We start from the raw sequence: 12,938 nt of genomic DNA, 5'->3' as shown, positions 1-12,938 counted from the left end.
ATAACGCTGCAAGTGCCTTATACAGAGAATTAGATGAACAACAGACCATTTGTAACAAACAAAACCTAAGTATTTCAAATACTTTAAGAAACATGATTATGCAAATAGCTACCTATGTATCTAAGAGGAAAATTAAGTAAAATAGTATGCATTGCTCTTTACAGACAAAGAAATACACATTTAATTTAGAAGTAAAAACCTGCAATTAAGAAACTGCAGTCAAACTGATTTTGAACTAATAGTTTAAATTACTTTCTTAATGTAACAATCACTCTATTTGCAGAGCCATTATCATGTGGCAATTTCTGCCAAAGGAAAACCTTTCAACCTCTATTTTGTCCTTTTTGGGTCATCAGTAGGCTATGCCATACCTCCATATATTTCTTTAAGGTCTGTGCAGCTTCTGGAATATTCTTACTTGTTTTGTGATTTATTATTTTTTTTCCCCAAAATTTTGAATTTGAAACAACTTTCTTGGAAAAAGGAAATTAAAAACATTATTTTCTTGTTTTAGTAGCTCAATAAAACAAAACTCCCTGTCATCACACGGGGAAAACAGTAAAATTTATCCAAGCATCTTACATTTGCAAATGATTAATTTATTCCACAATTTAGCATCGTTTCCATTTCTGTGGGCCAGATTCTTAGAAGTATTTAGAAGTGTTTTCTCCAAAGATGGAGTTAAGTGCCTACAATTAGTTCAGAAGATGGTAAAGCAGGTCTATAATCAAGTATCACTTTCTTCCATCTGATTTAGGTACCTTACCTGCTTAATTAATTCAGAAAAAGACAATAAAACATAACTGCAGCTCCATAATTTATTATATTTGATCCTGAATATTTTTTTACTTGTTTCATCCTGTCCTACTTTTATACAAACTGAAAACTGTAGAGCAGTCTTGTTTTATAATAATTAATCTAAGCCTTAACACACCATGAACCAACTAGTGCAAGAAAGTAACATGTTTTTTCTGCATCTGTTGGGTTATTTAAAAATCTAAAATAATTAAGACAATAACTTTTCAGCACAAGAAACTGCGGGTTATTTAAAAATCTAAAATAATTAAGACAATAACTTTTCAGCACAAGAAACTGCAATGACAAAAATTAGAGACAGTGTTAAACTTCACATTTACTCTACTATAAATAGTTCTAGCAAATAATCTAGTACATGACATTTATAAAACTTATGGTGACGGTAGAATTTTTGTTCTGCAGAGTATTTTATGTTGTATGCAATGAAAAGCCCTCCACTTGACTCATTAACATTTGCACAAGACTGCCTCACCATTTAAAACTCATTTAAGAAAATATAATTTCTAGATTGGTTTTAAAATACATCCTCACCGTAACATTGAAAACAGTAAATTTTTAAAAATCAAAATAATGGGAAAAATTAATGTGGTATCTAAGTTTCATTCTTAATGCATCTCAAATTAATATTTCACTACTGAAAAACACAGCACTCAAACAGCAAAAGCACTTCCATACAAAGAAAAGAAGATATTATCAGTCATTTTCACAAAATTTCTCAAGGTGTCATTCCAGCCAGGTTTTGTAGCAGTCAAATGCCAAGACATTCAACACATGTAAATCTTACAACACTCCATTACAAAAATCGGATTAATACTTTCAAGACACATTTAATAAAAACATAAAATTATTGCATCTATGTGAATAATGAAAAAAACAGAGACTGAGTAATCCTCTTCATCTAACTGTTTTGCATGGTGTCTGTCTAGATCGTGCAAGAGAGCTAAACAGGAACCAAACCCCCAAATACACCAACACTCCAAATCCTCACATTTATACTCACAGAAGCCATAAAATATGGAAAAATTCACCACAGTAGAGACCAGCCAGGCACATGCATGTTAATATTTATCTTTGCAAGATATGCCATGTAAATTGTATGGTTTATTTAACAAAAATGCAAACCACAACAATTAGCTACTCATTATAACCTAGATTCAAGCATCATTATACTGAGCTTAACCTCACTCACAGAAAGAAATTATTATCTTGCAAACCTTTTTGGAAACGTACTAAACAAAACAGACAACCTCTCCTCCCCAGCATGCCCATGAATGCATGTGCACACACACACTTGTAATTCAATATGTAAATATTTATGCTCTGCCAATAACTGGGCAGGTTTACAACCATGAGCATTTATTACAATTGTGATGATTAGGCCAAGAGTATAAAATTTCATATAAAATTTTACATTTACTTTTCTGGAGCTAGTGAAGTAATACAAGGTAAATAGCAAGTGGCAGAAAAACAACCACAATGTGCCAGAGAGCTGATGCTGGAAATTAAGAGCAAGGGAGGAGTTAGCAAAATATGGAAGGAATGCAAGATCACAGAATCAGTGGAAGGACCAGCCGTTGAACTAGAGGAGTTAGTATGAAGAAAACAAAAAGGCACTTGAGCCAAGAAAAGATGTAGAGAAACACGAATGGACAGATGTGCGTAAATGACCTAAAATAGACTGACATAAAATTGTGAAAAGGCAGTTTTCAAAGCCATGAACAACAATTCTGTGGGTCTACAATTCCTTACAACAGTAGCCAATATCAAGCAGTAGTTTCTCAAAACAAGGCTGTAACAGCTCAAAGAAAAACATTGTGCTGGTTCAGAAAGATGACCAGTGGAACAGATCAGCAGTTGAGCTCACTCTGACATGAAACCAAGCTAGACAGTAAACAGTTTCCTACATTGAACTCCTGACTCTTTCAATAAGGATGGCATTAATTTCAATTTTACAATGGATACATTTACTTAGTAATCAAGTAAAATTTGGCTACTGGGCCAAAATAAGCCTCATTGTTCAAAAGTGAAATTGTACAAACCAGGTCCAACTGAAAACTAACAAAGTTTTGATTTAAAAATAGGCTTGAACAGCCAGTATTAGTTGCAAAAATCAGAGGTTACATCCTCACCTGACACACATTACACAAGCAGACATTTCACCTGCAACTGGACTAAGTTTCCTTAAGGTTCAGTACTTATCCAATTGCATGCTAGTCCATGCAACAATTTGGTAACTTTTTGGACAGTATATGGCAGCAATTACAGGAGAAAATATACTCTATAAGCATGGCACTAAAATCATTAGCATAAAGTAGTATGGTAAGACTTGAACTATATGAAGCAACATCCAGATAAGCTACTCTTCAGTTATGCCATACTGGGGTGAGAATAGTGTTTTTCATTCCTCTGCTTCTATGCCTCACTTCAAGACAAAAGTTTGGGCTTCCCCCCTACCACTTCTACCAAAAAAAAAATAAAAATTAAAATTTGTGCAACTCTTCCATCCTAAGTTGTAAAAGAGCAAAATACTGCACTTGAAAGATCATCTACCACGAAAACTCTTTTGATATTGACTTTACCTAGAAAAGCATGTTCAATACAGATAAATTTTTTAATGTTAAACTTTGTTCTTTAGTGCAATTGGAGGAAAACACTGTTCGCCTGACAGGAAGTAGAGGCAGAAGGCTTCAAAGAAAAAACATATATAAAACCCCCCCAAAACATAGAGTGAAATCCATTTTGTCAAGTCTAAGCTCATCAACTTTTCTTCTTGATGTAAGCTGTAATACAAAGTCTTTGCCCAACAAGACCTCATGCTGTGCAAATTCAGCCATACCCACGTAGCAAAAAAAATCTGTTAAAAACTATCAAAAATCTTGTTGTTTACTTAGGCACCCAAAATAATAACTCACCAAAGCCTGCTTTTTGAATGAAGTACAGAGCTTCTGTTCTGTGTACAATGAAATCACTAAGTAAAGTCTTTAAATTAGCAGGATATTAATAGATTTGAAGGTCAAAAGGTGAATTTGTAATTCTAGTCAGCTGTGCCTTTATAAGGGTTGTGACAGATTGACTGTCATTGCCAAGCCCGTATCACTTGGAATCAATTAATTTCACGTGATGAAAGTTCAAAAGAAGTGGTCGTGGTATAGGATGGGAGGGAGAGAAGAAATCATGAGTAAAAGGGAAGACTGTCTAGGTACAGCCTACCGGAAGTTGAATTCCACCCATTAAAGACTATATTAAAGACTAACCAGCAGTTCCTAACTACCTGAACCTTTTTGGACAAATTCTCTATAACTTTTTTTTTTTTGTTTTCTTTTTTTTTTTTTTTCCCTCTCTCAGGAAGAATATGAAACCTGATAAAGAGAACTTCTCAGGCCAACACAAATTGAGTTTTTCCTTGCTATAGGTATGACTTCACGTTTTTTTGTCCACCTATCACAACCAGTTGTCTGGACAACCTACGTTAGATAAAATTCTGACATTTCTCTGAGACACCAAAGTGCAGTGGCTGAGAATGTTGTTCAAATAGGGAAAGAGACTACATAATGGAGGAAAAACAAACTGGTGGCTTTTTCCATTATCCCTTTGCCAAACCAAGGTAGTTTGTGAAGAGTTTACTCAGACTGCTAGAAACAGACTGCTAGAACTGCTATTCATTTATCCTTCTATTTTTATCCTCATTTCTTTTATTTGCCTTAACTGCTCAGAACCAGACAACAAACTCTGAAATGTTATCACAGGTGGGAAACTTCCCTGAGGCTAAATAATTTCAAAATTGAAAGAAGCAGGTAGTGTAACTTCAGACCAAAAAATATAAACACATACCTCAACCTATAATTTCACATTTTTATTAGGAGAACAAGTCTTTAAAGGCTTTGCTATGGACTTAGGAATACCTTCATCAATAAACAGCATCTTATGCCAGTAAATATGATAGAGAGTGCCAGCACTGAAGATCACGCTTAAATGCTGTTTTCAGTGAGAGGTAGTGAACAGTCTACACAAGTAGGGGTGATCCAATACAGTGCTTTTAAAAGAATGTTTCAGAAGTTATCTTCCTAGATCAGTGTATAATTCAAATATCAATGTATTTAAAGGCATTCTATGACAAGTGCAAGGTATTTGTGAAAATACATACGCATTTCAGCCTGTATGATTACTCGTCCAGAATGCACATGGGAAGTATTTAAGCACAAAATTTCTGATATCTGAAACAAAATGTTTCCATCATTCTAGCATGGAATAAAAATCCACAGTCTGAAAATTATGTTTCTACTACATATAATAAAGTATAATTAAGAAGTTATTGCAATGTTTTGCTCATCCCAAAATCAGTCTTAAACTTACTTCAACTGGATGCCAGTTCCTAACAAGACTGAAGTTGAGTTGTCCCATGGTATGTGGCACAATAACGACTTCCTGCACATTAGCAAACATTAAAATAACCTGGGACTTCTTCCAGAACAGAGACAAAATGGCCAAATTTGTATCACTATTTTTTGTACTATAGTTAGCAAATCTGTACTACTGAACAGATTCGACATTCCTTATTTGCTGCATTAATGGTATAATCCCAAACCTACTGAGGTGAAAGATAAGCATTCATTTTATTGGAATTCCAGTTGAAAGGTGCTGAGTACCCAAAAGATAAGCTTTTAACAGAAATGGTCTTCCAATACTGCAGAGACTGTGAAAACTCTATAAAATAAGTTTTTCTCATCTCCTCAAAAAAAGTAGTTGGAAAAGTATTTTTTGGTATTCTGAAGCAGTTAGAGAACAGGACTTAAATAATGAAAATGCACCATTTCCTTACTTTACAGTAAGCACTTTACGTATTTGTAAATATACGAATATACTAAAAAAATCTGTATCCTGCATTTGCGACAACACAGACAAGTGCAGAGGGCCACTGAGCAGAGGGAACAGGCTTTGAACACTACTGGACAAGGTGAGGTGGGCTACTGGGGACACTTCTCATGGCCACAAACATGCAAGGCCCATGCTGCTGTGGAGTCAAATCTTGGAGAGGAAACAGAGTGAAGGGGAACAGGGATGGTGCCACAATTTGCACGAATACGTGCAAGAGTATCTGGACAGAGTATTAAAGAGAAATGTGGAGCTAGGATTGGGAAGGTCACAGCTGGGAAGGCTGGCGAGCAGGAGGGAAGGGGGACGGGAGGGCCAGGAGGGAAGAGGTGGTGGTAGATACAGAGCCAGAGGGAGCAGCTCAGCGACTGGCCGTGCAACAAACCAGCAATATTCAAACTGAAGTTAGCGGAAAAGGTACTTTGCTGGCATCAACAGCCACACTGTGAAACACTGAGAAATAGAAACTGAGCAGTGTGGTCCCTCCATGCCCTCCTGATGCTGCTTCTGACTGTCTGTTACAAGGCACCAGCACTACCTGAACATGTTTCCCTCCCATGACCGCGCAGCTGAGATCCTCCTGAGGCCTGACATCCTCAGAAACAAAAATCTCTCCGTATTTCTTCCTCCTCCCCACTTTAAAGCCTGGGCTACGAAGAAGGGCAGAGGGCTTAGAGATGCAGGAATGCAATATGCCACTTCAAAATGAATTTCTGAAACAATAAACAGATTTTAATAGAAATCAGCTGGCAAAGAAAAAATTATATATGAAACATGAAATACTGTTGCTAGCAGAAGAAACAGGGATCATGAAAAAGCTCTCTCTGATGGTGACTGGAAACTGCATAAAAACTCATTTCACTGTAGAAACTTTGGATTAAGATTTCAGTAGAAAGATGTTCTGGCATATCAAAGAAACACCTGAGGAGGAGATATTGGTATATGCTCCAGAACTCAGAAGCTCTCTTTCTCTAATGAAAGGTTCTACATACAGTATTCACGTATACATGTATGAATAATTCATTAGAGATGAAATAGGTGGATATTAAGTGTAAATATCTTGGACAGGAATAGACGTTTTTTATTTAAAGCAAGGGGCAATAGAAGCAAGGTCCTGATTTTCAAAACTTGGTTTCCATTTCCATACCCTTAGTTATTTGGAGCTCAAATGTAATTGGAATATGCATACAGCTGAAGACAGAACAGGGTTGTGAAGGTCCAAGTGATATTAACTAATGCAAGCAAATACTAAGTGTACAAAATAACAACAGGAAGGAAGCAACACTTTTTTTCCCTAGTCTAATGTAGCCCTACATGTATGAATATTAGTTTGTTATTTTTATAAATTAACATTGGAAGCTATAGCCAATTAATTTTTTCCTAAGCTGAACAAATACTTTTCAGTTTGATCATAGCAACACCTAGTATATTCTCTATCTGAAAAGCCAACCTCCAGCTCTTGCAACTGTAATGGAATGGAATCAGTTTAGTGGATATACTTATTTTAGTTTTTGTCATTCCACATATTCTATGTCATCTCTGGTGTGCACCTTGTTTATGACACCGGAACAGCACAACCACCCTATGAAATATGGAGGGAAAAGGTCCTTCAGGGCTGGTGCTTGGCGTTCAGGTTGAACAGCACAACCACCCTACGAAATATGGAGGGAAAAGGTCCTTCAGGGCTGGTGCTTGGCGTTCAGGTTGAACAGCACAACCACCCTACGAAATATGGAGGGAAAAGGTCCTTCAGGGCTGGTGCTTGGCGTTCAGGTTGTTCCATCAGTGAAGGAGTCGGGAATCACAATCTGTGGCATGCTGCTGCGGACAATGTGCTAGCATCTCAAATTCCACTACTCATATCTGGCAAGACACCTACTGGAGTCATTTTAAAATAGTTCCCTATTCATGCTAAAGTCATTGAACTTGAAGCCTCCTGCCTTTAGGAGCCCGCTGTAAACACTTCTTAACACATTCTCACTGGCGATCCTTTTACTGTACTTTTGCTCAATTCTGCATCCAGATAAGACAGTTTCTACTATCATTTCATGAAGAAGTAAATACACCTCTTTGTCTAATGAGATTCTCATTTACCTTCCACTCAGAACGCTGCCAATACTGTGAGGCGGGTCTGACCATCTGCCTGTCAGCTAGGCTACCACTACATTACGTTATATATTTATAGCTTAGTCCAGAAAGAGAGGTTTGACTGTAGTTCATTACAACAGGTGAAATCCACTGAAATTCGCTTGGATCCCTAAGTACTAAGAATTATTCATGTCACACAAGGGTGGAAAATAAGCTGTTGTGTCTCTTTCTCAGAGATATTTCTCCTTTAACTGTTTTAGAATTACATATTCCTGGAACCCCCAAAGAGTAAGGAGGATTGGAAAAAACATTTTAAGCAGCCTGAAGTCAAGATTCAGAAGGATTTTCTCTAAATGGAACAAGACAGTTTTTCTTCCTTCAATTTATTTTCTTTAAAACACCATGTTTACATATTACAAAAGGGATATAAAACCAGAAGCCAAGACAAAAATTTAAGATTTGGTGCAAAGACTAGATCTATTACCCACAAACTACAAACTTTTCTAGTAGCACGGATATTTCAGAGAGATTCAGAGCTACGGCATAATATCCAATAATTACCATTCATAGAAGCAAGCTCAACATTTGTTCTCATATTACATGTACTGAAAGCTATAGCAACATCTAGGGTTCATGAAGAAAAAATAAAAATGTGTGATGTAGTTTTGCCACGAAAGCCTGGACAGCTTTCTTGCACTGTCATGAAACATGGATCTCTCTTGCACTGTCATGAAACAAGGTGAAGTCTATTAAATATAAACACCAGGATTTTTTTTTTTCCCTAGAAAGTATCTGGGCAGTTGAGAAGAACATACTGAAAGTAATTCACCTGTAGATAACAATGGTCCTCTACCACAAGGTTTGCTCTTCTTTTCCTTGTCAGTGTTTTATATTTGCATGTCAATTTTATCTTTGAAGATGAATGAAACATTTTGAACTTTTCTTCATCCAAAATACACCTGTCTGAGAAAACATATTTAAGACTTGACAAAGTCTTCACCACACTACACTCCACAGAGAAAATAAAGAAGTTCTGGAATTCAATTTGATGCTGTGGAAATCTGAGCCCAGGGAATGGAACTAGGAAATCTCCCCCTACAAAATAGGAAGAATTTTGTGATTCATCAGGATTAATTCAACGGACTCTCCTTTCAATTGAAACCAGCAATTTTCAGGCATTTTTTAAATCTATCTCATATTCTGAGGCTATATGGCTAGGGTAAGTGATCTGAAATTAAGAATACTGAGCTCTAGTGTTGTAAGTAATGAGTGGTGTTGGAAATGCCTAGTAACCAGGCTGTAAACTTGCTTGCCTGTTCCCTGCCAGCAAAGCAGATGATAATATAAAACCAGAAAAATAACATCATGTCCTAGTTTCAGCTGGGATAGGGTTAATTTTCTTCTTCGTAGCTGGTATAGTGCTGTGTTTTGGATTTGGTGCGAGAATAATGTTGATAGCACATTGACGGGTTTAGTTATTGCTAAGTAATGTTTCTACTAAGTCAAGGACTTTTCAGTTTCTCAGGCTCTACCAGGGAGAGGGCTGGAGGGGGAGCAGCAACTGGGAGGAGACGCAGCCAGGACAGCTGACCCCAACTAGCCAAAGGGCTATTCCATACCACAGACCATCATGCTCAGTGTATAAACTGGGGAGAGTTGGCCAGGGCTGGCCGACCGCTGCTCGGGGACTAGCTGGGCACTGGTCAGTGGGTGGTGAGCAACTGTATTGTGCATCACCTTGTTTTTTCCCCCCTTCCCTTTGGATTTTATTCCTTTCCCCATCTCTCTCCTTTTCATTACAATTGTTATTATCATTATTATTAATTTTATTTCAATTAGTAAAGTGTTATCATCTCAACCCTGAAGTTTTACCTTTTGCCTGATTCTCCCCCCCATCCCTCTGGGGAGAAGGGAATGAGCAAGCGTGGTACTTAGTTGTCAGCTGGGGTTAAACAATGACACACAAAGTATTTTTTAAACAAATATTTTGGTAAGAAAAAAAGTAGATGAGTGCACTTTGCAGTGTTATCAACCAGTATTAAAACTTCCCCTACTAGTACAAACAATGGAGACCTTCAAGATTCAAACAGCTGGTGGTTTCCCTGTATGTCCTGAGAGATTTCCCTCACACGTATTTGTGCCATACAACTCAAGCAATTAAAACACAAATGTTCTGATGAACTTACAGGTCTACCAAACGCCTGTTAAAATTGCAACATACCCCTATGAATATTTACAGTAACATTCTCCTCCTTACAGTAGGCCTTGAGTACTACAGAACTGGTTACCAGGTAATAAAGGCTTTGCTTAGTCTTTCAGGAGGTTTCCGCACAGATTTAAGCATCCTCAGTATCAACAAATGATAGCAAACCCAGTATGAAAGCCTGACAGTCAGTGTTGGATTGTGTCTTAGAGACGGTGACATATGTGGCCTCCTGTTCGGACACCGCTGAAGCCCATGAATCAATGGCACTGCTCAAAGAAAGAAGTCAGACCTACCAACACATCTCAGCTTGTATGAACAACTGTACATGAGATGAAAGGGCTTATCAATTTAGAGATGCAAACAGGAAAAAAGCTTCCAATTTATCATGGTAAGTTTCAGGAATGGCAATGTGAAATTGCATTAAATTAGTTAAGTGATGTCAGATTAATCCTTAGATGATCGCAGGGGCAGGTTAAAATAGTATATGTATTTTTGCTGATTAAGGTAATAAGAAAGACCCAAATGTGACTTATTCCAGAGGTGAAAATCATCCAGCTTCATTACAACAAGCAACATAAATATCCATAATTGTGAAAAGGCACAACATAAATAGAATAGATACTTCAAGGTTGTCACCTTCACCTTGTCCTCCCAGAATCACAGAATGGCTGAGGTAGGAAGGGAGCTCTTGAGATCATCTAATCCAATGCCCTGCTCAAGCAGCGTCACCTAGAGCCAGGACTGTGCCCACCTCGATTTTGAATATCTTCACAGATGAAGGCTCCACAATTGCTTTGGGCTACCTATTTCAGTGTTTGACCATTCCCACAAAAAAATAAATAAATAAATAAAAATAATGTGTTCTGATGGAATTTCACAGGTTTAATTTTTGCGCATTGCCTCTTGTCCTGTCACTGGGCTTTACTAAAAAGATTCTGGCTCCCTCTTCCTCATTCCATCTCATCAGCTATTTATACAAATTGACACTCTCCCCCTGAGCCTTCTCTTCTCCAGGTTGAACAGTGTCAGCTTTCTCAGCCTCCCTTCACATGAATGATGCTCCAGTCCCTTAACTCTCTTCATGCCCTTTGCTAGACGCACTCTGGTAAGTCAACGTCTTTCTTGTACTGGGGCGCCCTGACCTGGAAACAGAACTCCAGACGTGACCTCACCAGTGCTGTGTAGAGAAGATCTTTATGCAAAAAAAAGTAATAATCAAGGCAAGACCAGATGTGAGGAGTCAACTCAATGGTGAATTAAAACTCCAAAAGGGAATATTTTATTATGACACCTCAACACAGAATGATCATGCAGTAACTCCAAAAGTACGTTCTTCCGTTGCACTGAATTTAATTAATTCATACATACCTAGAATCATCATGATCCATGCAAGTAACTAAATACAATTAACCTGCTTCCATAAAAATGTTCTGCAAAAATCTACATTACAATTAAGTTAATATTTCCAAAGTCGTCATCTCCAAAATATTTTAATATTAATATGTCATATAATATCACTACACTACTACTCTTCACAGAGTTTGGAGAACAAGAATTCTCTCTCACTGCTGCAAAGATGGACACAAAGATGGGGTGAATTAGTGTGACTCTATGAAATTCAATGCAGTTTCACCTGGTTTTGATACTGAAAGACACCCTTTCCATATAAATACACATTTGCACTCCAACCATATTTTTCAGAGATCACCATGGAGATACGCAATGGAAGTTAACATGATCACCATCTCTATAAAACAAATTCCACATGGAGTAAAAAGAGATATAAGACGTCTCTTCCCCAAAAGGATCAGTCTAAATTTTTATATACTGTTTCTTTGTGAAAGATCTAGTCTCCACTAAAGCAGATCAGGAACCATTTTTTATCAGTTTAAAACAGTCCTTAAAAAAAAAAAGTTATGACCACTGATAGAACAGACCTGAAAATCTGCAGGAAAGCAGACTTGATATCATGTGTCCTTCTCTACTAACGCATGAGAGAATTAATTCTGCTTGTCCCCTCCAAAATCTACACTGAACGTGCCATACATCCATTTCATTACCATGCACAGCACTAAGCCCAGAATAATTAAAATGCAGGCACTATAGTAATACCAATCCTTTAACATAGCCACATTTAACTCTACAAGGGTTCAACTTAATTTACCTATCAAATAAGGCTTGAATTCTAGAAAGATATTGGAATATATTAATTGGGACTCTCTGCCAGAAAATTACTTCACTGCTCAAACACACATTTTCTGAAACTTTCTGTAACTTTGCGCAAGCTTTATTTAAGGGGATTAGACTTTGGAGGCTTAACTATTACTGGTTTTAAAAAAATCCACTATAAATTGCTAAAACAGTAAAAACATTTTGAAAATACCAACTGAAAAGTTGTAGTCAAAAAGCCCACTAATTCAATAATTGAGCCTCAATTTAACCTTCTCCCTTAATTTTACTCCATCTGTGTATTTTGGTGTATGGTTTGTTTACTTCCTTCATTGCACGGAAACAACTGCATAATCAATCACTGAACTGATTGCAAGAAAATTGAGCTAATAACCTTGTTATATATCACCTGTAGTTAATATCTTATAAATTTATTAGAATTATATATTTTTTTTTTTTACATACATGAATAAAAGTAAAAGACAAAAACAACTGGAGTCTGCAGTGTGTGCTAGCAATCATTGCGGGTGGGTAAACTGACAACATGTAACTGCATATTAAGACAAATGTAGAATTTAGACAAAGTATTCCATCTCTTTTCAGATGTATACTTTTAAACCTCAGGAACTGTTTTCAGTAGATGTCATGCCTTTTAACTTGAAAAAAGATAAGCGCAAATAAGCTCCCAATTGTCTCCCCAATATGTAAACCACATCTCGGGCTGCTGTCTCTGTTTCGCCTTTGAAGTTTCCCTGAAATGTCATGTGTTGTGAAGACTGCTGTGCAT

At 37.0% G+C, this 12,938-nt stretch overlaps 1 protein-coding gene across 7 annotated transcripts in view; it reads right to left on the bottom strand.

The window, feature by feature from the left end:
• Positions 1 to 12,938, bottom strand: part of VTI1A (vesicle transport through interaction with t-SNAREs 1A) — a 274,342-nt gene that overhangs the window by 193,974 nt on the left and 67,430 nt on the right. The window contains exon 7 of one of the 7 annotated variants that reach the window (XM_055793663.1): positions 8,147 to 8,871. The exons of 5 other annotated variants lie outside the window; for them this stretch is intronic. In XM_055793663.1, the coding sequence (XP_055649638.1) occupies positions 8,558 to 8,871 (314 nt within the window). In that variant the 3' untranslated portion in view covers positions 8,147 to 8,557. Of the gene's footprint in view, positions 1 to 8,146; positions 8,872 to 12,938 lie in introns of those variants that run through there. One more of the 7 variants, XM_055793664.1, reaches the window with a different exon arrangement.

The sequence above is a fragment of the Falco peregrinus genome, chromosome 1 (assembly GCF_023634155.1).
Source record: "Falco peregrinus isolate bFalPer1 chromosome 1, bFalPer1.pri, whole genome shotgun sequence".
NCBI classification, from domain to species: domain Eukaryota; kingdom Metazoa; phylum Chordata; class Aves; order Falconiformes; family Falconidae; genus Falco; species Falco peregrinus.
Note: the sequence above shows the minus strand (reverse complement) of the source record. Positions and strands in the feature narration are given on the sequence as shown.